This window comes from Porites lutea, chromosome 13, assembly GCF_958299795.1.
Source record: "Porites lutea chromosome 13, jaPorLute2.1, whole genome shotgun sequence".
In the NCBI taxonomy this organism is placed as follows: Eukaryota; Metazoa; Cnidaria; class Anthozoa; order Scleractinia; family Poritidae; genus Porites; species Porites lutea.
Genome location: NC_133213.1, coordinates 485,331 through 504,963, shown reverse-complemented (window position 1 = coordinate 504,963; position 19,633 = coordinate 485,331). Strand labels below are relative to the sequence as shown.

Here is a 19,633-nt window from a genome sequence, read left to right as displayed (position 1 = left end):
TTCTGCTTGACTTGTTAAGAAAATAATTTGTTTAATGTTTAATAATTAACTAACAGCTCATTGATTTATTAATTTGGGCGACCAACTTAGAGGCCCGGGTACCCCAGCTAAAAATGCTTGGGGAGCCCAAAGGGCTCTCTGAAATTTTCCCTAGAGCACTTCCTTGCAGCCCTGTAGTTATTGGAAGTATGATACATTACATGCTATTGTTAAATGTGGAAGTGCATTTTTTGAGGACATTAGTAAAGGAATGCAAATTTTAGTGAACTACCCCATACTCCTAACATATATGGTGGTAATATTGATGTAAGTTTTGTTTTGAGTAGCAAAGGAACCCTTGTGTGTAACTCATCTTCTAGTGTATTAGTCCTTAACAGAACATCTCCGTCTCTCCTGCACATATTTGTTGCATACACTACTCAACTTCCATTTCCATCCAACATACCCGTAATTCTTTCTTAAACCCACACATCCCGCGTAAGCGCCTTCGGGCGTCTTCTTGTTGTCTTAAGTTAGTGCCTTTGAGTTGCTGACGAAAGCGGAGTGGCATTGTTGGTTGGCCTTGTGTAAACTCGAAAATGTTTTCCTATGCTCGTTTGCCCAGTTTGTTGATCGTTTTCTGTGTTTTCTTCTTAGCCAGGTAAGGCAGTGTTTAATTCTTAACGTTGCTCCGGTGAAGGTCTATGCTTTTCGCAATGCTCAGCTAGGGTTTCCCTTTGTTTAAAAGTTCGCCCGAATCTCATGCAAACATGTTTCATGTTATTTCAATAGTTAAAATGAGACAGACGTCATACGATCTGGAATTGAGAGCTTAGTTATCTATATTCACGTTCAAAGTGGATAACCGAGGGGTATTGTTCTTTGTGACTCGCCAAGCAAATCAACACTAGACTGCAAAACAGTCAGTATTTTTGCGTATTGAAGTACGCGCAAGCAGTCAAACAAAAGGTCTGGAACGAGGCTGAAAACAGAGAGCCAGACTGGGGAGAGAGCCTTACACGTGTGAGGCTCGCGCGCTTCGCGCGCGTAACACTCCTACGCCACGCTTTACCGATTTCTTTACTAATTTTGAGAAAAAAACGACTGTTTTGCAGTCTAATCAACACATTTGGGTTCATGAATCATGTCGGGTCAGATGTTGGTATTAGATTACAACCTAGTCACCAGTGCTAATTCTTTAGAAAATGGGAGGGGCGGGAAAGCCCTGGGACGAGGTTGATCAGATTCCTTAGCACTGTGATGCACGTATGCACGTACAGTTGACTCCCGATAACTCGAACCTAGCGATAACTCAAACCAAAATCGATTTCCCTTGGATTTCCTTCATACATTTACTGTAACTCGAACCTCCCGCTAACTCGAAATCATTTTTGTCTAGCGCTGTAATGATTAATCATGCTTTGTTGCTTACTTTCTCCGTGTTCAAAATATCAACATATCTCTTGATGCCCTTCAAGTGATCGTGCATGATAGGCGTATTTCTACCCTATCCGGATCCCACTTCTTTTGCTTCGAAACTCGAACTGTTTTCTATTTCCCTTGATGCTTCGATGGAGTTATAGGGAGTCGATTGTACTTATTCTTCCAAGTCAAGAAAGGATATTAGGACAAAGAGGTAGCCCTCAGAGCTTTGGCTAGCGTACGTGAATTTCACGTTATTTTTGGAAATTAAAAAATAGGCTGGCAGAGAAGTCTGAAAGCTGTCACTTTTGAAAAAAAAAACGTCTTGACTGCATAAGTGCTGCCGAATTAGCCAAAGAAGCCTAAAGATCCCTAGTAAAGGCAACACAATAGAACCGTACAGAAAGTTATTGACTGGAAGTGCGCTTGATAACGTGAAAGACTCTTGTCAGTAGCTAGACCAATAGTTCCTTCGACCATATCACATTTCAATTCAAAGTACTTGTAGCCAGCGAACAACCACCCCCTCCTCCCCCCCCCCCCCCCCCCCCACTAAATCTCTCTCTCCACTGATCTTTTCAATTGGCTGGGAGTGGAAGAAGGAAACAGGAAGCAAGAGAGCTATCTCTCCCTTTTCTTACCTCATTCCCTTTCCCAGAGTCGAGCCCAGAGCCCTCTCTTGTTCCAGTTTTAATTGGCGCATCCCCTTGGGGACTATATAGCACGTCAAATCGAGGTATCTGATGATAAAACCCTGTTTCCTCCTTTTAGAGCACTGGATCAAGAAAGGCACAAAGTTCTGGAAATTGATTCAAAAGGGAATCTTTATCTTTACCGGTCAGCTTTGCTTTGCAAGAATGAAATAATCAAAAGATTAACTGAAGACAACTTCAAACTGGTTGAAACGAATACTATTGGTTAAGTACAGAGTTTTACATCTGAAAGCTAAAACAGCGGAGTTACTTCTCTCGCTCTTCTTACCACCCTTTACTCCCTTCCTCTAAACATTGTTCACTCTTACAACTCTCTTAGACATGCCACAAGGAAAAACAGAGGAATGTCCACAGGTTTATGAACGATTTGTTTCAGGGAATTAAGCGTTAATACAATATTCTCCAGGCTACATTGGCCGAGATTGGCCATATAATCAAAAGTCGATTTAGAAGTAGTAAAGTGAAGATTCAAACTTAAAAAGTCCAATTTCGCAAATGTTTAAGTTAGATGTCAAGATGAAAATTTAGTTGAGCGTCTTGGAATTGATAGAGTTTTCAAAATCTCACTTCTCACTATTTTGGTTAGAAAAATCTTTTCCCCAGCCTCTCGTCTTTACAACTCGTTATCTAATCACAATATTCGGGTTTCACAGGGCAGTCCAAAGCATCACCTGTGTTAAACTGTCGGGATCTCAAACTAAAAGTACCCTCTGCTGCCTCAGGAGTCTACTGGATTGACCCGGATGGTGGTTCACATGGGAACGCTTTTCCAGGCTTACTGCGACCAACAGACAGCTGGAGGGGGCTGGACACTAGTTTGGAGTTATACCTTCACGGATTACAAAAATTTTAACAGTGGCTCAAACGCAATCACCCCTCGTCCCACCTGGAAATCCAGCGGTGCTAATTCTCGGGTATCTACGACAGTTCTACTAAGCGAGACCCACTATGAAGCAATGGACTTTGCTTTGTGGCGCAACATTGGTAACCAGACTCTGATTAAAAGTAACATCAACAACTGGATCGCTTGCATAGAGGGCACTGACAGTATCGTTAGTCAGAAGGCCGGGTCACTCAGCTGTAAACTGGTTAAACAGGTTTCACAGCAGTGTGCTGGGGTTGTACCAACATCCTTTAGGTTAGACAGTACCGGAGCTTACCTGTCCAGTACCGCTCTGTACTATTATTTTGACGGTAGTATGAGCAACAGTTGGCCTGTGCATGATCCATGTGGTAAAGGCCAAGCAAATCAGTTGACAGGTGTAGCTAATCCACACGGTAACGTTTTTGTTCGTTAAGTAAGTATTTGATTTGGTTCTGGAAGTTTTGGTTTTGTTGACAAAACACGACTGTGAATTTATTGAAAGCCTTAAAATACGTTTCTTTAGATCTGTTCATTGTTACACTAAGCCTACATAATGATCGTAAAAAGAATCAATGGTCAAATAAACAAGTTTCACAGTAGTGTGCTGTGGTAATGCCATTATCCCTTGTGTTAAGCAGCACCCACGGCCCTCATCTGCCCAGGAGAAGTGTCATCTATTATTTTGACAGTAGTACACTGGGTGATTGGTCCATACATGATCCATGTGGTACAAACAAGGCAAATCAGCTAAAAGGAGTAACTAATCCACATGGTAATATCTTTATTCGTTAATTTCATTCTTTTTAAAGTCAATCTTTTTTTGTTCCACCTGGTTAAAGTGAGATAAAAGCTACATAGAACAGACTTATCGCCAATTATATAATCACTCGCAGATCAAAAAAATAATGCCCTCCCCAGACAGAGCCATTATCAACTTTGTTTATATTTACGTGTCCTAGACTATCATATATGTACGTGGCAGTAGTGTCGATGAAGAGGCGATAATATTGTGGCTCCTCTGTTCTTAAGTGAGAATCCACTAGAACTTAGTATTCAATATCAAATTTAATTTGAGCAAAGGTTACTCCCAGCCCGTATATATTTATTGTTCAGTGTAGCAGTATTTCATTAGCCACTGGGTAAAAACATTGTCTAGTCTGCAGGAACCTATAAATAGTAAAGAATTAAATCAAAACATTGAGTAATACAAGTTGAAGAAAAGCTCCGGCCGGATTTCTAATATTGGTTAAAGGTGTGTGAAAGAATTGCGTTGAACCAGCTGACGGCATATTTAACAACAAACAACCGTCTTTCTGCCAAACAAAGTGGAAATAAGAAATTTTATTCCACAGAAACGGCACTTATCCGCTCCACAGATGCCATTTTGACTGGCATGGATAAGCAGGAACTCTCTGTAGAAAATCGATGCTTCTAAATCAAATGCCAAAGCTACATGGAGAGTTCTAAACGAAATTATTAAGACAAAAAAGAAAGCGTTTAAAATCAATTCCATCTTTAAAGTTGACAACCAAGAAATTACGGATCCAGTAGACATCGCTAATAGATTCTGTAGTTATTTTTCTAATATCGGACCTAATCTAGCCAAAGAAATTCACTCGTCTGTCTCTCACCGCAGTTTTCTCTCTGGTCACTTTTCTCAATCGGTGTTTTTTGATCCAGTGACTCCAAATGAGCTATTGGAAATTTCCAATGCTTTTCGACCAGGTAAGGCAGCTGGCCATGATAGAATTCCCATTTCCATCATAAAAAAGTCAATTCAAATTATAGCCGTTCCTTTAGCTCATATAATCAATTTATCTATCTCTCATGGCATTGTTCCCGACCATATGAAAATTGCTCGCGTGATACCACTCTTTAAAGGCGGTGATCGATCACTCTTTACGAACTATAGACCGATCTCGATTCTCCCTAGCTTTTCTAAGTTTCTTGAAAAGGTTGTTTATAACCGTCTTCATAATTATTTAAGTAAACTAGAAATTCTGTGTGATAATCAATTTGGCTTCAGGAAAAATCATTCAACTTCTTTAGCATTGATTGACCTATACGAAAAAATCTCCCTTGCTCTTGATCGCAATGAACATGCCGTTGGCGTTTTCCTTGATCTTTCTAAGGCCTTTGATACCGTCGATCATAATATTCTGCTTGACAAACTCGAACACTATGGTATACGTGGCGTGGCTCTGGACTGGGTTAGAAGCTACCTCTCCAACAGGTTGCAATTCGTTCAATTTAACGGTCAATGCTCCTCTCCTCTCTGCTCTCTATATTAATGATTTAAATAATGTATCGTCGCTCGTCGAGCTGATTTTATTCGCTGATGATACTAATTTATTTATGTCCCATAAAGATCCTGTCTACCTGGCAGCCTCACTCAATTCCGAACTTAATAAATTATCCACTTGGTTCAAGGCAAACAAACTGTCCTTAAACCTAAAGAAAACAAACTTTATGTTATTTAAGCCTAGACAGAAAAGGTATCATTTTCCAATGCAAGTATGCATAAACGAACAGAGAATCGAACAGGTTAAGGAAACGGTCTTCCTCGGTGTAGTCCTTGAAGAACATCTGTCTTGGAAACCGCACATTTCTCAAGTAGCTCGTAAAATCTCGAAATCAATAGGTGTCATTAATAGAGCAAGATTTTTTCTACCTAAACCGTGTCTAAAAACTCTTTATTATTGTTTAGTTTATCCTTATCTTCATTATTGTATTATTGTCTGGGGATCTACGTACAAAACCAATCTTCGCCGTCTTGTCTCTTTGCAAAAGCGAGTTATCAGAATTATTTCTAAATCAACTTTCGATTCTCATTCAGACCCTATTTTCAAAGAATTAGAGCTACTAAAACTTTCCGATATTAGACAGCTAGAATTAGGTAAACTTATGTTTTCTCTTAACCATTCTCTTTTGCCTCCAAAGTTCAACAATTATTTTTCTTTAAACAAACAAGTCCATAGCTATGCCACTAGACACGCGAACGATTTTCACCTTCCCTGTTGTAGAACAAACCTCCGTAAATTTTCTGTCAGTTTCCAAGGACCTACTTATTATAACACTATAGAAAATGATATAAAAGAATCTAATTCTCTCCACTTATTCAAAACGAAATTGAAAAAAAAATTATATATGAATTATTAGTTATAAATCTTGTAGTAAATATAGTTATATTTCTTCCATGTCTGATATTATTTTTATACTTATTGTTACTTGTACCATACCTTATATTTTGTCAACTCAGTCTATGTAATTAGTTAATTTATACTTACCTTCATTGTATTTTGCTTTCGATCCTGGCCTTACCGTTACTGTTAACTTTATTTTTACTCTGAGGGAGCCCAATGTCTATAAGCCCCATGGTTTCTGTTTGGGCTTCCTCGCCACTTTCATTTGCTTTTGTGTAACTGTCTTGTTTTATCGTTATTTGTATTTTTGTGGTAAATCAAATAAAGTTGAAAGTTGAAAAAAAAAAACTACAACATCTCGGTATTTCTAAATACGCTCTCGCGTGGTTTACTAGCTACCTGACGGACAGACACCAAGTCGTGCGTATTAACTCGACCCTCTCGAATTCGTTGCGTTTAAATAGTGGTGTCCCTCAAGGAAGCATTCTTGGGCCGCTTCTTTTTAGTATTTACATTAACGACTTACCTTCTGTTCCTAGAAACTGTTTAACGCAATGTTACGTAGATGACACTAAACTTCAGATTTCTTTTAAGATGCGTGATTGTCCGACTGCTATGAACGATCTAAATAGCGACCTTCTTTTAATACGTAATTGGTGTTTTAACAATTTTCTACTTTTAAATCCTGACAAAACAAAACTCGTAGTCTTTGGAAGCCGACAACTACTTGCCAAACTCCCCGACTTCAAAATATCTCTTCTAGGAAAAGATCTCGCTCTTACATTTTCGGCCAAAGATCTTGGGGTTGTTTTAGATCCGCAACTAACGTTTGATGACCATGTTCTAAAAACTACGTCATCTTGTATGTCAAGCCTCGCACAAATCAGTCGGGTTAAACATGTTCTTGACCGTAACCAACTGGTGACAGTAATAAATGCACTAGTCTTTAGCAAATTACTGTACTGTTCCACAGTGTGGTCGAACACCTCGAACAAAAATATCTGTAGACTACAGTCAGTGCAGAACTTTGCCGCGCGCATTATTACAGGTACCAGGAAATTTGATCATATAACCCCCGCACTAAGAGATCTACGTTGGTTTCCAATTAAACAAAAGCTGTTCTTCCGCGACGCTCTCATGGCATTTAAATGCATGACTGGTCAAGCTCCACATTACCTCAGCGATCAATTTACAACAAGAATTGCGGTCACCGGGCGCGTGACTCGAAGTTGCCAATTATTAAACATCCCCTTGTATAAGTCGAGTACCGGACAGAGAACATTCCACTACCGCATGGTGCACATTTGGAACAATCTAGACAGTACTCTTAAAACTGCAAAATCGATTTCTACTTTTAAATTTTGTCTGAAAAATAAGTTGATTACTGACTTTTTAAATACCACGTTATGATAGTATTTTAGTATCTTACTAGTATCTTATTTTATTTTAACTTAAAATATGCATATTGTATAGTACGTAGTGAGAATATTTATTATACGATTAATTCTTAAATAGGTATGTTTATATTGCTTTGTTCACCGCATTCTTTCTTTTTAATCGAATTGTTAACTACTTCTCTTATCTTAATTATTATTTTTTTTTATTATTTTTTTTTTTTAGTCGCATTGTCACTGAAAAGCCCCACCAGGGGAGTGTCAATAAACTATTGTATTGTATTGTATTGTAAAAGATGATTTATAATTAACCGAGTTAAATCTTTGGCTTGGCGTAGGTGTCATTTTTAAACTTGCTTACTTAATTTTTTTCTGCCCAAAAAAACCTACCAATTCCTTTACTATATTGGACTTTTTTTTCTTTTTATTCCTTTGATCTTTCTTTCTGTATTTTACTACTGGTTGAGACCATTTTAGAGGCCAAGGCACAGTTTTCTCCACCCAGATCTCACTCGTTTGCAGATTTTTGACTGAGATCTGGATACGATATTACAGCATTGTCAGTACCACTCAGCGAGACCCACTATGAAGCCATGGACTTTACTTTGCTGCTACCATTGGAAAGCAGACTCTGATTAAAAATAACATCAACAACTGGATCGTTTGCAAGGAGGGCACTATAGTGAGACAGAAGGCCGGGTCACTCAGCTGTAAACTGGTTAAACAGGTTTCGCAGCAGTATGCTGGGGTAGTGCCAAAATCCTTCCATTTAGACCACCGTGGACATCATCTTAACGACAACAATCTCTATTATTACTTTGATGGTGATACAACAGGAGATCGGCTCTTGTGGGACAGCCTTTGCTAACCAACTCAGTAAAGGGCGTTGCCAATCCACACGGAAATATTCTCATACATTAAAATATTATAACTAAATATCTGTTAACTGCTCGTACCATGAAATTGCTTTTCTCTGATACTTCGGATACATTTGTATTGTTTTTCTTAGTGACCCAGATACTTTTAGAAGATAGGGCAGAATACTGAACCCTGTCGCTTCAATTATTTTCTACCATAAGGGAATGATTCTACAGATCTCACTCGTTTGCAGACCTTTGGCTGAGATCTGGGTGCGATATTATGGCGTTACGGGGGCAATATAAATCAAATGTGTCTGCACTAAATGATTAAAAACTAGAGGAAAATGTCCGTAATACAATATCAGCAATCAGTTAGTTTTTATTTTGAACATTATTTTTCTAATTCGGTGGGGCATAAACAGAGAAACACGAGAGAAGAGATGACAAGTCAAAGTTACCGATAAACAAAGACCTACTAGAGTAAAGTACCAAAGTACAGGAAGTAACAAATATCTATGAACACCACTTGAAGGTTTAGAAAGAGTACTTGGGTGCGAGTGGATGGTGGCAGCATGCTTCGTGAATTCCTTGCTCTATTTCATTTCACATGGATCAGACTACGCCAATTTCGTGACCCTGTTTTAAACCTGACCAGTCAGGCCCCTGGCCTGACGTAAAATTAGATACCCCCCTATCAGGCCCTATTTCAGACACGCCGTTGCTGCAACGCGTGCGTTATGGACCCAGTATGATACAGAATTAATGATCCCAGCCACACAGGACTGCTTCCGTTTAATTCACGTCAAACAGCTGAGAAGGGGTATAAATTCCTTATTTTAATCTTCTTAGACACGCAAACAAGTTGCGTCTTCCAACAAAAACAACAACCACCAAACTCCATTCCCCGTTTTCAAATTGAGCATATTCTCTCCGTTACCTCAGACTACGATGACTGAAGATTTCCCTTATATATACATACATATTCGTGAGCAGGACTCACAAACATACCCTTGAACGCCGGATATACCCATATGGCTTAAATGACCCGCGGTAGCTACTATTGATACTGTGACATCAGTATCGCTTTCGTTCCATCCTCTGCCTGCCCCTACTAAATTGTTATATTAATCCGACTCATTGACGGGGGGTAAAGGTTGTTCAGTAGTTTAGCTTGGAATTGGGAGTGGAAATTAGAGGATTTAAATTGACAGAGCCTCTTTCATGGGTAATTGATCAGTGGTGTGATCAATTTCTGGTTCATAGTTAGTTTGGAATAGGGTAGAGATTGTTGATGCTTAGTCTGGAATAGGGTCGCAAACTGCAGTCAAACAGGTCTGGTAAAGGCTAACGGTCCATGAGGATCGTAACGGCATGCCCCCACCCAAAAATTCCTGGAGTCAAATGCACCCTCGTGGCCATTGATTGGATAAAAAAGATCACTGTCAGTTAAAATGTGCTTAAAATCCCCGTCCTGAGAGACATGTATACACAGTCTTGCAACCAATGACGCCAAATCATTTGCTGTTGGCCTTGAAGAGAACAGACTGGAATTTTTACAATGTTTTGCCATCCTCGTTTGCCCAGTATTTTTATCTATTTCTGTGTTTTCGTCATAGCCAAGTAAGGCTGACTTAGAAAGCTTTGATTTTTATTCTTTTTATGCTACTATTTTGCTACCCGCGGGAGCTCAATCATATGCCTTTCTGCTTTCTCAATGCCCTTCAGTTAGGCTTTCCGACTTCGAAAGGCTTCGAAAGTTTGGTTCGAAATTTCAAAGTTATGCCGTTAGATTATGTTATCGTTAATATAGAGACTCATATTGTGATTTTCTGGTACCTCCAACAAATTAATAAAATTTGAATCACGCACAAAAAATGGCATTCTGGTACCTCAATGGGTGTTTCAGAAATTTTCCGACTACCATTCCCGTCATGTCTATTAGAGGATCGCCCCTAGCTTTGTTATCGACTTTTGATTCAAACTTTTCGCTTTACTGAGACAACTAACTTTAAGGGCATTGTACTGTCAATCATGTGATGTGATTCATCGGCCGACATGTTTATCATCAGAAAACAACTGGGCATAGTTAATCTCGTGAAATGGTTAAAGCCCTTCAGACATCGTTAATGCTTTACTAGAGTTGAAGGTGCACAGCGTTCACTGATAACATTCCCATCGATCGTTATTTGTGATCTTTACTGACCAATCTGAGCAATAAAACCGCCAAGTTAATTTATTCTGTCACAATTTGTGAACAAAAAGCAAAGGACTGTGCATGGCGACATAAACTGCAGCACTGTTGTTTTATTTTATCTTTGATAATTGCCGCTTTTCATAACCAGGTCTGCCTCTTCTTAAGTGCTTATACATTATCGGGTCAAATGTTTAGCATTTTATTTTAGTTTTAAATCGATGAAGAACGTGCACAGCGCACTCAACTTATATGTTACTTGAAAGAAAACCACTTATCTTAATCAGGCCGTCTTTTTTTAGAGCTGTACTGGACCAGGAAAGGCACAGAGTTCTCGAGACTGATTCAAAAGGAAATCTTTACCTGTACAAGTCCGCTTTGCCTTGCAAAAGTGAGATAATCAAACGATTAACTGAAGATAACTTCAGAGTGGTTAAACCGAGCGCTACTGAAGGTAAAGTACATACAGAGTTTTCAGTAAATATTATGGCAAACTGAAAAGCGTCTTTTCGCAATCCGCAGGCCACCCCAGGCCACAACCCTCCATAATTAATCAGTTTTTTGGCATCACATAAAGCCAATATGTACAACAAGTAAAATTCATAATTCTAGTCTCATACAAAATCTACTTCCCCCTCCTCCCCCCCCCCCCTACACACACACCCACCCACCCACCCACCCACCATTAACAACAACAGCAACTTTTAAACAACTTGTCTGGATACAATAGGGCCATTTATACGAGGAAAAATAAGACGCGTCTTAAATAAGACGCGAACTGTACCATTTATACGAGCATGTCTTATCTAATAAGACGCGTCTTAGCTAAGCCGCGTCTTATTTTAGACGAAATGTGCCGTTTATACGGAAAGTTCGCGTCTTATGTAAGACGCGTCTTATTTTTCCTCGTATAAATGGCCCTAATATTTCTTTTTTTTTTACAGTGGAATCTAAAGAATTTCCAGTGTTAAACTGCCTGGACCTCAAACTTAAAATACCCTCTTCTGCATCAGGGGTCTACTGGATTGACCCGGACGGTGGTTCCCATGGGAACGCTTTCCAGGCCTTCTGTGACCAACAGACAGATGGAGGAGGCTGGACACTAGTTTGGAGTTACACCTTCACAAATTACACGAATTTTAAGAGTGGTTCAAACGCAGTTACCCCTCGGCCTACCTGGACAGCCAGAAAAGCCGACACTCGAGTATCTGCAACAGTTCCACTAAGCGAGACCCACTTTGAAGCCATGGACTTTGCCTTGTGGCGCACCATTGGTAACCAGACTCTGATCAAAAGTAACATCAATAACTGGCTCGTTTGCAAGGAGGGTCGTGGTAGCATATTGCAACAGAAAGATGGGTCACTCAGCTGTGAAATAGTTAAAAAGGTGGTCCCAAAGAAGTGTGCTCAGCAGGAGTGGTCAGCATCATCCTATAAAACAAGGAGCAGCGACAACGGACGTCTCTAATCCATTTTGATCTCAAATTTTTGTGTTGGTGATTAAAGTCCTTTAAAATTAGTTGTTAAAAAAACAAACAAACAAACAATACAAGGAGGAGCACGATAAAAAGTAGTGACAATCTAGGTTATATTTACCTACTCTCATTTAATCTTGCTTTACGTAGGAGATGAGTTTTAAAAACTAATTTGCTAACAAAATTTCAGGCTGGAGACCTTCTAATTGACCCTCGCCGCTCGAAGGCCAATAAATTCCAAACTAAGCGACCGATCTCCCTAAAATTGCCACCAGCCAGACCGAAGAGTGTACACCTACCCGTTCGACGAGCGCCAGGTTCTAAATTCGGCTGCATGAGCTCGAGGATCGTTGCATTTCGCATCGATTCTGGCCAGCTTCGCTTCGCCATGATGCGCAATCTTAACTGTTATCCTACGAGATTCAAATCTTGGAGCTTAGCGACCGCGTCAGATGGACAAAACGTCACTCTCGCGGGGGGAGGGTCGTCACTTTTGCCCTATCGCAAACCGACACCGTCCGGGGAGCCGGTGCGTTTAATTCGGCCGGAAACAGCTCACGCGTGTATGACACATGAAACCCAAAAACGTCCCAGACTGTCTTTATTAAATCCGGCCAAACTTATATTTAACTACACGCATTATGTAGTGGCACAAAGAAGCCAGTCAATTGATTGGTAAAAAAACAACATGCTAATGGTATTGAAAAATATTGAGCTTTAAAATACTCTCCTCCGATATTAAAACTACAAGTGACATTTACAAAGCGATTGAGTTTTAAGACGACATTCAAAGGACACAGCATCATAATGTATTTAAATCATGCTTAGACGTGATAAATACCCAAAACCAGTGTCAGATCTGGATATATTTTTAAACAGACTACGTGCTGTGTACAGCTAAACATTGTTCTCTGAGATCGCGTAAACCTAAACTTTACGGAGAAATTAAAAGCAGTTACTCTCACATAACAGCAGCTATGGAAAAATTATTATATATTTGAGTAGACATATCTCATAAACGGGCTACAAATTCAACAGGAATACGCGCGAACTGAATAAATTGTCTGTTGAAAATTTAAAAGGTTCTGCTCCACTTACACAATTTTCCCTTGCTGAACATAAACTATACCGAACCGTATCTTGGTCCGCTATATAGAAGCGATATCATCGTTCAAATTTTAAACTGTAAGATCCCCTGAAAGAAGTCTCCTCAATGGAGCAATATGTAAAAGGTTTCAAAGGTTTCACGCCGGTGAAGATGTGCGGCCTGTCACCTCTTGCAAGTTTTTACTTTAGGGCAAAAGTGACGACCAGGGGGGGGGAAGAGACGAGGTCTGGGACCGAGAAACGATGTTCTCACAACTTGCAAAGCGGTCACCCCGCGTGGTGGTCAGCGGAAAATTGCAGTACTTTTCCCACAGTAAATATTTTTAGACTTTTTAGAAGCAAGAAGCGACCGGCAGAGGAAATCAGAAATGTTTACTGAAAAAATAAAAATTGGAAAAAATAATATCATGCATCTTTGTTTTTCTTTCATATCGTATTTGTCTTTCGGTACTGAAATTGCGGGGGAAACCGTGATAGATCTTAACCAACAACAAGGCGCTCGATCGATTTATAGGTTACATCGTTTTTGCCGGGTAAGGATAACTTGATGCTGATAAAAATTACTGGAGAAAGTGTCAAATTTATCGGAAGCAAGTAATTCAGAGAGCTTTATAAATATGAGCTTACAGCTCTACAATCATAACTGAATAAATATTCACACTTCATAACATTTCACTTCGTTTATTACGATCAGTCAACACCTTGAATCCAAAGTTAAAATTCAAAACGATCCTAATAAACAAATCACAACTACTACTGAAAGCTCTGCACCTTGAAGCGACTTTAACTTTCCTAAGGTTTGCAGCAAAACACTGCTTGATAGCTCAACTCTAGCTCTTCGGCGTTTCTTATCAGCTGTACGGATCGAGCTATATGTTGCATATTCCAAACTCTGCAGAGGGAAATTGTTTAACAGAAAAAGAAAACCACACACTATGTCTGAAAAGGGACATAAAATCAATAAATTTGCGAATTACCAAAATATAATCATGAGAAACAGTCCCGCCTTCGATCGCCATGTTTTTGTTTCTTCTCAAGACCGTTGATCTATGGATTTTTAAGTAATGCGCATGATCACTACACAAATCCGCTGGCAAGACCTTTGCTGATCGCTTTGCAAGTTGTGAGAACATCGTTTGGATTTCATTTAAGAGAATGTATGGGAAGTAGCTTACCCCCCCCTGGTGACGACCCTTCCCCCGCGAGAGTGACGTTTTGTCCATCTGACGCGGTCGCTAAGCTCCAAGATTTGAATCTCGTAGGATAACAGTTAAGATTGCGCATCATGGCGAAGCGAAGCTGGCCAGAATCGATGCGAAATGCAACGATCCTCGAGCTCATGCAGCCGAATTTAGAACCTGGCGCTCGTCGAACGGGTAGGTGTACACTCTTCGGTCTGGCTGGTGGCAATTTTAGGGAGATCGGTCGCTTTGTTTGGAATTTATTGGCCTTCGAGCTGCGAGGGTCAATTGGAAGGTCTCCAGCCTTCCCTTCTTTTATAGTGTTCAGTACTCGATGGAAAGAAAGTCGACTAAACGGCGTTTAAACCGGCCGTAGGACACAGAGTGGCTATGAACTAAAGGTAAGGGAGCTTTTTGAATCAATATTTCGCGTGATCATGATTTTTTTTTTCTTAGCGTTGTAGATTCGAATACATGTGATAAAATTCGAACAATAAGGGTCCGAATCACATGTAATAATGCAAGAAATATCGACCTTCGTTATCTTAAAGGCTACTAGTACAGATAGATAAACAAGAAGACTTCAAATCTTTAAGATTTTTGCGTTTATTTAGCATCAGATAATATACCAATAATTCTAGTATATTCCGACCAAATGACCTCTGAAGCCCGAACCCACACATAGTGCGCTTGGGCCGCCTGTGGCTTCACATACGCTAGTTTTATTTTCAGGTTACTACCATATTAAATTTTAATGCCGTTGTAATTCACTTTGTGTTTGTGAATTTCTTTTTCATTAATGGCATTTTTTCCTCACTACAGCCACTGGGTATCAAGTCCGTTTCTACAAGTTTTTCTCATTTCCGTATCTAAAGATGATTTTTTTTCTGCATCAGTGTGGTCGATTCAAATAAAAGCTATAGCGGTGCTAGTGTTGTGGTACACAGTCAGTTTTAAAAGTATGGTTTTCAGTGTGGTTCTAACATTTTGAGTCTAACCTATAAGGTCAAAATAGACTACTTAGCTTGTAGGTTTTATTTTCACAATTCAGACCATGTGGGTTCTCAAGAAAATTTACCTTTTGTCTTTTTATTAGTTACCCGGCACGCAAATGCAAGTGGATAGCTCGACGATTGTAAGAAACACAGCTGGAAACATTTCTCTGGGGTAAAATCGCAATGGGAATATCAAACGAACAAGCTAAAAAGGTTTATTGATCTGTCGTTCGAACTGAAAGATGCTATTAAAGGCTTCAGAGGTACAGGAAGCAACAGATATCTAGTGACACTTCCCGAAGATTTGAGCGGAATACTCTCGAAAAAATATCAGGTGGAGGTGTGTGCATGCTCCTTGCAAGCCTTTCACCATTTCAGACCAAAATATTCGATTTCCCATTCCCTCCCCTATCGAGCCTGACCTAAAAGAACTACGTAGATTCTCCTTTTTCAAACCAGCCGTTTTTATTTTAACTCATACACTGTGCTCTGATAGATGATCCCAGTTAAACCTGATGGGACGCCGCTTCCTTGTTTGGGCCAACATTTGAGAAAAGGCAAAACGTCCTGTCATTGATCTTATTTCAAAACCGAAGTGCGATAAAAAAAAATTGCCAAGCCATACAAAACCTCAGACCCCGTTTCTAAAAAGTTTCTAATGGGTATATTCTACCCTATATGCGATAGAACACGACAAATAAGAATGATATATTACACATTGTACCAAAGAGAGTTGGGAAGGTGTCAAAAACATACCCTTAGGCCGTTTCACCCTTTATCGGCCTCTGGTAGCAATAACTTCCTTGATTCCACAAAAACCAAAAATCTGTCAGCTGAAACGCGCTGAAACTCCTCCCTTTTGGCGTGAAAACATTATTACCTAGGTAGCCATTCAGTTTTAAGTCAGTTGCCTTTGAGTTGCTGACGAGAGCGGGACGGTATTTGTTGGTTGGCCTTGTGCAAGCTCCAAAATGTTTTCCCACGCTCTTTTGCCCAGTGTGCTTATCGTTTTCAGTGTTTTCTTCTTAACCAGGTAAGGCCGAGTTTAAATGTTTTGATTTTCATTTTTTGGTCCTTCACGTTGCTCCGGGAAAGGTCTGGGCTTGCCCCCTTCAAAAAAAGTTTGCCGATATCCGAAGATGTTTGATGTTATTTCACTACCCATTTTATAATGAGATAGACGCCATGCGATTTGGAATTGAAAAATTTCTTGTCGATATTCACATTCAAACTTCTCGCTTTAATCGGTATGGACAATTCAGGGGTATTGTGTGACTCACCAAGCACATGCGTATCCGAAAATCAAGACATTAAGGTTCCTGGATCATGTCTGTCACTATGGGGTCGTCAAATGCTAGGATCAGATTACAACCTCGTCCCCAGGGCTTTTCCCTTAGAGAATGAGAGAAGCGCGAATGCCTTGGGGACGAGGTTGATCAAATTCTTGGGCATTTCTCTTTTGATCTCTTTTTGCCAGTCAAGTGAGGAATGGGACAAAGAGGGAGACCCAGGGCGCTGGCTGTGGTATATTGTGAATTCCACATAATTTATGGATCAAGGAATTAGTCTTCAGAAAAAGCCTACAAACCGTTACTTTTGAAAACTATGTCGACTGATGCTTAGTTCAACAAAAATTAGCCAAAGAAACCTAAACATCGCCAGTAAAGGCATGCAACACAGGAGAGCTGTGAAAATTTAAATGATTGTAAGTGCTCTTGATAACATGAATTTTCTTGTCATCAGCTAAACTATCAAAAATATCAAATGGTCACTATTGAAATTAAAATAGTTATGTCAACCAGTCATGTCAACCTCATTACGCTTTAATTCGAGTCACGATGTGCAAACAACCTCTCTGTTTGGATCTTTCCGCTTGGCTTAGAGGGTGTGGGTGGGTGGGGGACGGGAAAGGCAGAGCTATCTCTCTCTTTTCTCCCACTCGGCCCTTCCCACAAGTCGAGCCGTCGCGAAAGTCGTATCCCTTTGCGGTTAAGTGGTATGGTACGTGGCAAATCGAGATATCTGATAATAAAACCTGTTTCCTTGTTTTAGAGCACTGGATCAAGAAAGACACAAAGTTTTGGAAATAGATTCAAAAGGGAATCTTTATCTTTACCGGTCTGCTTTGCTTTGCAAGAATGAAATAATCAAAAGATTAACTGAAGACAACTTCAAACTGGTTGAACCGAGCCTTATTGGTAAAGTACAGAGTTTTACATCTTACGGCGAAACCCGGGGGGTACTCATGGGAATTCTTGGTGGGGGTGTGCCGCCCGGTTCTACAAATCCTGACCCTATTTCAGACAAAAAAAAAAATGTCATTCTCCAGACCCGTTTTGAGACCAGACTTCCAAAATCCATAACCGTTTTCAGACCTGGCCTTTAGGAAGAAATTATGTCATTATTACTGAGATTAGAGCGCAAACAAAAAAAAATATTCAAATCCATTTCGAATTCGCATATTTCTCTTTCTTTCTTACTTACTCATTTGGAATTGAAACGATAAATACGTTCATACGCTCCCGTAGTTCCCTCAAAAACCATCCCCGATTCCAGACCAACATGGGCAAAGTGTATCCCGTTTTCAGACCAAAACGGCGCAAAACTCCGGCCCGATGGGGCGGCCGCGGGTAGCCAAAACAGCGGAGTTACTTCTCTCGCCCCACTCCTCCACTCTTCAATAAGTACAATTACACCTCTCATGGACAGGCCACGAGGGAAAAAATGGATTCCCATCGGTTTATGAACGATTTGTTTTAGGGAATCGACTCTAGGCTACGGTTCCCCATCCGAGAGTGGGTCACTCCCGGCTTCCATACAAGCACTACATCTCGCATACACTGTAAAAGTGATGTTATAATCAAAAGATGCTTGGCACCAAAACAAACCTATTCATTTGCACCTTGTTTTCCCTCTGGTTCTAAGAAAAATCCGCTTCCTTCCTTCATCTTTTCAACAACCCATCCGTTTACAATACATACCACTTTCACAGGGCAATCCAAAGCATTACCTGTGTTGAACTGTCGGCATCTCAAACTAAATGTACCCTCGGCGGCCTCAGGAGTCTACTGGATTGACCCGGATGGTGGTTCCCATGGGAACGCTTTCCAGGCTTACTGCGACCAACAGACAGATGGAGGGGGCTGGACACTAGTTTGGAGTTATACTTTCACGGATTACGCAAATTTTAACAGTGGTTCAAACGCAGTAACCCCTCGTCCAACTTGGACAGCTGGTAGTGCTAACACTCGGGTATCTACAACAGTTCCACTAAGCGAGACCCACTATGAAGCCATGGACTTTGCTTTGTGGCGAACCATTGGAAACCAGACTCTGATCAAAAGTAACATCAACAACTGGATCGTTTGCAAGGACAGCACTGGCAGTATACTGAGACAGAAGGCCGGGTCACTCAGCTGTAAACTGGTTAAACAGGTTTCACAGAAGTGTGCGGGGATAGTACCAACATCCCTTGTGTTTCACACCCGCGGGCCTTACTTGTCAAGCAGTAATCTCTACTATTTTTTTGACGGTGATGCAGTCAGTGATTGGCCCGCTCATGACCCATGTGGTAAAGCCGATACAAATCAGTTAACAGGTGTTGCCAACCCACACGGAAACGTTTTTGTTCGTTAAACAAATACTTCATTTGTTTCTAGTTTTTTGGGTTTTATTAACAAAATACGAACTACGAGTATAGAAAAGCTTAAAAAACTTCATTGTTACACTGAAAAAAAAAAAAACAGAAGTCAAATTTTGTGGTGTTTTTATCAGGTTCAGCTAGGTCAAGACCTTTAAAGATCTTTAAAGAAACTCGATAAACGTAATATTTCACTTTTACGATTTTTAAAATAAAATAATGTCCGAAGTATAACTAACACGCTGTCATTAAATCCATTTTTCTAATTGCTTTGCAGTTAGGGGTCATATGTTTCTGGTTTCCAGTTGTAAGAGCAATGAATGAATGTTAAAGCTTTTGCAATACTGTAACTACATAATTATAGTCATGCAAATAAAGCTTATGTTGTTGTTGTTGTTGTTGAATCCATGACCCCTGTCCAGTACGTCTTGAGAAGTAAACACAGATATAGTCGATGTTCAGCTGTAATAAATTCTTCATCTATTTGGCTTCATTGATTTGACCAATCCGAAATATAATGACCTCAAACGTATTTAACGTGATGAAACTTTACCCTTATGCTCCTAAAAAACGTGCTCTGTTAGTCGTATTACGGCATTGCCAGGTATAATGTGGTCATTATATAGGACTCCTGTCTGCACGAAATGAACCCATAAATCAATGCAAAT

At 40.0% G+C, this 19,633-nt stretch overlaps 2 protein-coding genes and 1 pseudogene across 2 annotated transcripts; all 3 read left to right on the top strand.

The window, feature by feature from the left end:
- The first annotated feature begins 519 nt into the window (after positions 1 to 519).
- Positions 520 to 4,075, top strand: LOC140922698 (uncharacterized; annotated as a pseudogene).
- A 6,744-nt stretch (positions 4,076 to 10,819) lies between these two features.
- LOC140923528 (uncharacterized) lies at positions 10,820 to 12,035 on the top strand. The gene is made up of 2 exons (XM_073373609.1): positions 10,820 to 11,021; positions 11,512 to 12,035. The coding sequence occupies exons 1-2, from the start codon at positions 10,820 to 10,822 to the stop codon at positions 12,033 to 12,035; spliced, it is 726 nt and encodes a 241-aa protein (XP_073229710.1).
- Positions 12,036 to 16,220: 4,185 nt separating this feature from the next.
- Positions 16,221 to 19,073, top strand: LOC140922807 (uncharacterized). Its single transcript, XM_073372832.1, has 3 exons — positions 16,221 to 16,358; positions 17,378 to 17,523; positions 18,318 to 19,073. Exons 1-3 carry the CDS (start codon positions 16,297 to 16,299, stop codon positions 18,959 to 18,961), a joined length of 852 nt encoding a protein of 283 aa, XP_073228933.1. The 5' UTR covers positions 16,221 to 16,296; the 3' UTR covers positions 18,962 to 19,073.
- The last annotated feature ends 560 nt before the right edge of the window (positions 19,074 to 19,633 follow it).

Excerpts from the sequence above, each read along its gene's own strand:
- LOC140923528 (XM_073373609.1), top strand. The coding sequence starts at position 10,820 with ATGTTACTTGAAAGAAAACCACTTATCTTAATCAGGCCGTCTTTTTTT. Across the intron at positions 11,022-11,511 it reads TAAACCGAGCGCTACTGAAG|TGGAATCTAAAGAATTTCCA; the intron begins GTAAAGTACATA and ends TTTTTTTTACAG.
- LOC140922807 (XM_073372832.1), top strand. The coding sequence starts at position 16,297 with ATGTTTTCCCACGCTCTTTTGCCCAGTGTGCTTATCGTTTTCAGTGTT. Across the intron at positions 16,359-17,377 it reads AGTGTTTTCTTCTTAACCAG|AGCACTGGATCAAGAAAGAC; the intron begins GTAAGGCCGAGT and ends TCCTTGTTTTAG. Across the intron at positions 17,524-18,317 it reads GGTTGAACCGAGCCTTATTG|GGCAATCCAAAGCATTACCT; the intron begins GTAAAGTACAGA and ends CCACTTTCACAG.